The 5187-nt window shown below is 28.7% G+C and overlaps 1 protein-coding gene across 1 annotated transcript in view; it reads left to right on the forward strand.

Annotated features, from left to right (window-relative positions):
* The first annotated feature begins 701 nt into the window (after positions 1–701).
* The window catches only part of LOC106686139 (melanization protease 1), a 25883-nt gene continuing 21397 nt past the window's right edge, over positions 702–5187 (forward strand). The window contains exons 1-3 of the mRNA XM_067048742.1: positions 702–845; positions 1836–1936; positions 4195–4326. Of these exons, the coding sequence (XP_066904843.1) occupies positions 1843–1936; positions 4195–4326 (226 nt within the window). The 5' untranslated portion in view covers positions 702–845; positions 1836–1842. The remainder of the gene's footprint in view (positions 846–1835; positions 1937–4194; positions 4327–5187) is intronic.

Raw genomic sequence — 5187 nt, forward strand, 5'->3', positions numbered from 1 at the left:
AAACATCGATCAGCTGATCTCCTCAGTCAGCTGACATTGAAATAACAGCTCACTCAGGTCGTAACTTATATATATAAAAGATACAATTACACTGGTGGTGTCTACTTCTGTTTTATTTATCTTATCTAATATAAATTTTATCTGATATATACAGTCGTAGGATTAATAAAATTTTTACTATTTAATTTATGTATAACATTAACGTTTTATCTAATGTTATATATCATGTAATAATACATATGACAATACTCTTTCTAGAGCAAACTGGTTACCAAAACTCCAATTGCTTCATTACTAAAACTAATAAAAAGCCTTCAAGGAAGTTATTTATTATTCATCTTAAAGCAAATTAGAAATTTGCCTGGATTAAAAGAGGGAAATTAAAAAATTTCTATTTTTTCTAATTTCATAAAAATTGCATTTTAATCAATAATAATTCATGAATAGTAATTTAAAGTTATTCAATGAAGAAGTTTCCATTGTTTCAAAGTAAAATGGAAATAAAGACATGTTCGGTAGGAAATGCTTGTTTAATTTTTTATTATTGATCTATAAAATTAACATTATTCAGCAATAGTTATCCAATGTTTACGAGATGATTGTCTTCGATCATCCAACTGGAACATGATAATTTTTTTATTGTAAGGAATTGTTTCTACAACAAACCCAGGAGGTAATAATGATATGTGCTTATGAAAATATTTTCAAAACTGGAACGTTTGAGAAGGATATTTATTTTATATATAAGTAGCATCGATTCTTTTTCAATATTTATTCCTTAAAAGTGACTTTGACAAAGGAAATTGTTTAATTAAAAAGGATTGTTTAAGGTTCAGTTAAGGCAGGTAAGAACATTTCAAGTTCTAAAAAAAATATTTGGATGACTTTATAAATGTGAGATTTATTCTTACTAAGTGCTTTCAAGAAAACTTTGTCTAGTCTTTCATATATTTCAAAACTGTTATCATCTGCTGGCAAAAATGACACCCACACATGAAAAAATGAAATACAAAAATTACATAGGTCATAATTTTTTTTTTCTTTGGATATAACCTTTTTATTTGGTGTAGTTTAAAAATTTTAACTGATTAATTTTTAAAAAATATGCTATTCAACTAAGCTACTTTATTTGAGTAGAAAACAAATCAAATATATATAAACGATATAAATCAATATGTACGATGCAAATCTAAAACATACGATATATATATAAACATAAACAAATATAATAAAGAAAAAAAATTTAGATACTTATATTTTTTCCTCAACTGCATTTCAGACCTTATAACCATTTAAAAGCTGCATCTTTCTGTATTTTCACTAAATTTTATCGTTAACTACATTAATATTTCTTAAAGTTTTTTATTATTTTCTTTTACGAATAAGTTACTTTTCTTATTTTGTTCCAACACCAAACAACATTGTTACTTTTGTGTCCTGTATTATTATATTACATAAATAATAAATATAAAGTTTTTTTAAAATAAATAGTCTCAGTGTAATACAACAACCGCACGCAGTAGGATATTTTGTAAATGTTGTTAGATCCAAACTAAGAAAAGTAACTTTATTATTTAACAACAAAATTTAAGAAAAGCTGATGCAGTTTATGATAGAATTCTGTAAAAATCTTTAATCTTGGGCAAAAGGCCCAAAACGTAGTAGATAGGAGAAAAAAATATGAAATACGAGAAAAAGTGTCAATTCTTTGTTTTCAGCAATCAATAAAATATACGTTAATTACAAAGGATCCTTTTGAACAATAATTTTATTTAAATAACTATTAGAATGAAGTAATTATGTTATTTTCTTAAAGAGAAAATTTAATTTTTCAGAAAGAAGATGGAAAAAAGTTATTTTCTATGGATTACCTTTTTTGGATATTTGCTTACAGACAGTGATACTTATTTAACTATGCATACAAAAGACAACTTTGGTAATTTAATCCCTATGTATACGATTTAAAAATCTTTTGATACATACAGGTTTCCACCAGCTTATTTTCTAAATATATACTATTTCTGTAATCCTTGTCTTTCATAGACTAGAAAATTTTAATTACTTTAAAAGAAATAGAGACTTAGCAACAGTAAAATTTATAATTGATTAAGAAAATAAAGAATAATAAAATTTATAATTGATTAAGAAAATAAGGAATAGTAAAAATTATAGAATAGAAATCTTTCGAAAATAAGGAATAGTAAAAATTATAGAATAGTTATCTTTCAAAAATATCCTTGATAATCTTCAATCATCTTATAATCACAGCTCCAAGAAATAAAATGAGTTTCAGAATTAATCATTATACATATACTCAAAATAAAATAACTCTAATATGTTGAAAAATAAACAAAGATGTAGAAGAAATAAATTTTGTTCTTGAAAATGTAGATAAAGAAATAATATTCATTAAATTGGATAAAAAATAATTAATAATCTCATTTAACAAAAAAGGTTTGTGGAAATAAAATGAAAACTCTTTTAAAAGATAACAATCCCAATTACTTATAATTACTAAATACTTATTGGTAAGAATCGCTAAATAAATGAATAGATTAAAATCAATATAATTTACAGGAAGTTCCCAAACTGGGTTATATTATAGCATGATAGCAGCAAACAAATTAGCTTTAAAATCCATGTATATACTAGTAGGTATTAAGTATTTATCTAGCTTAGATACGTAATTTCGGTTTCGTATAGCTTTTCTTGTTTGAGCTAGGCACTACACATTTTGTCCATTTAGTAAGATTTGTAATTAGTCCATTGTCGCTTTGCCCGCGAGCTCGTTACCAACAATGGTAATGTGGCATGGACCCATTGTCTCTTAGTCTGCGAGCTCGTTACCAACAATGGCAATGTGGCTTGGACCCATTGTCGCTTTGTCTGCGAGCTGGTTACCAACAATGGCAATGTGGCTTGGACTCATTGTTCCTTTGTTAATGATCTCTTTACCAACAATGGCAATGTGGCTTGGACCCATATGTAATTTATGGACTTAGCTTGTTCTGATAGTTTTAAGATGAAAGATTATATTGTTATGAGGAGTGGATTTTCAGGGTTTTTTGTTTGTTTGTTTTTCAAACTCAAACATAGAGCTCAACGAATCTGAAATTATTACAATTGTCTTTTTATTTTTTTATTTATTAACAAGCTTTTTTTTATTTTTCATTATATTCAGTGCACTGAAATTTAAATAAGTAAGTGGACTAAAGGAGGAAAGTGCATTCGAAAAGTTAATCACTGTTTGAAAACAGCAATAATGAAAGATAAAATAATAATCTTGTTAATAAAAAAAATATGACTTATATTCATTTTGGAATATATAAAAATGATTTTCAATTTTAAATGGCACATGTCCACAAATTAGTAATAAGAACTTGATATTGGGCAGAAGAGCCCGAAACGTTGTTCAAATTCAAAAGAATAAAGAAGTGGATAAAGGGTGTAAAGTCATTCCTAAAAATAAATATAGTGAAGTTTTAAGAAATAAAGCCCTTTGGAATTTAAGTTGTTGGATTAAAAATGATTATTTATATTCATATTCGTGACTCACAACTTGAGAAACCCTAAAATGCGTATTTTATTAACAACAGAAAAATATAAATTTTTTAATCATAATTTTCATCTTCATTGGCCTTTGCATTTTTTTTTCTCTCGAAAATCAAAAACATAGCCATAACTACAACAAAAGCTGTGGGACCTATACAAAACTTGAAGACGTAACTAACGGTTAGTTAACGGACGTAACACTAGTTAACGGGACGTAACGCTAGTTAACGGGACGTAACACTAGTTAACGGGACGTAACGCTAGTTAACGGGACGTAACTAGGTCAGTAAGTGACAGTTTGGTGAAGCAGACCCAGAACCAGATTTTTTTTCACTTAAATTTATACTTTATATAGATTTCACAGTTCAAAAGTAAACATTAATTGGACTTCTATTCTATTAAACTGTTCTCCAAATATTTCTTCTTCTCCCTTGTTCTTTCTGCTTTTTTTAGAAATATTGTTTTTACATACGCTCCATTCTTAATTTAACTAGATTTTGTATTTATCTGTATAACTAAATAGGTTTTTAATTTTACTCATCAATGTATCTTTCTTCTTAATTTATTGAACTTATCTGTAAACCCACTTACATGAATATACTATATTTTAAAATGCATTTGCTTAATTTTTTTTATTATTAGTTCCAGAAAGACATAAGAATTGGAATAATCTGGATCACAAGTTTTGTGGATTTTCCTGGAGAAACCGGATCATTGGTGGAACCACTGAACCTTTCGGAAAGTTCCCTTGGGTGGTCCGAATCGGAAAAATGAGTTTGTATTCATTCCAATAAATATATAAATATATATGTATTAATAACAATCCTAAATTAAAAGAAAATAAATGAAAGTGTACAAGTTTATGCAATTGAACCCACAGATGCAACAAGAATTAACTGACATTTTCAAAATATTGCGCTTCTGAAGCTCTATTGACATTTCTTTCAAAACTTTTCGTTCACAACCTAAGGCCAACTTCAAGGTACTACCTGACATAAACTAAACCCAAGGAACCACCTGACATAACCTAAGCCCCAGGCACTACCTGAGATGACCTAAACTCAAGGCATTACCTGACAACCTAAACCCAAGACACAACCTGACATAACCTAAGCCTAAGGTACTGCCTGACATAATCTAAGCCCTTAAGAGGTAACCTATAGTACGAATTTTTATAGCAAGAGGGAAACTTCATAAAATCATTGTTAGTATGTTCAATGTCGATTCTATAACAATTTAACACGCAGAATCTAAATTTTACTACTCATACTTATTATTATACTTTTTATATTTCTGGCAAACACGTTTGCAAAGACATATATTAAGGTTTGCTACGAGAAATTACTATCAGAAAGTTAGGAGTGAAACTAGCCGAGAGTAATATCAACCATAAGTAGAGGGGTGAGGGGTGAGTGAAAGTTGGGTGATATACATGTGACAGTGTTTTTCTTTTTTATGAGAGTAGGTGGAAATCTGTGTGGGATTCTTACCCACTAAAACCACCTTCCTACACCTGTTCCTTCCTCTCCACGAACCACCGCTAGGCATTACTTCATGGAGGGAAATGGCTGGCCCTCAGGAGTGCGGCCACGTTATACCCACCAGGTACCGACCTATGTCCGCCATGGGATATAT

The sequence above is a fragment of the Halyomorpha halys genome, unplaced genomic scaffold (genome assembly GCF_000696795.3).
Source record: "Halyomorpha halys isolate HHAL.00 unplaced genomic scaffold, Hhal_1.1 Scaffold783.1, whole genome shotgun sequence".
Lineage (NCBI taxonomy): Eukaryota > Metazoa > Arthropoda > Insecta > Hemiptera > Pentatomidae > Halyomorpha > Halyomorpha halys.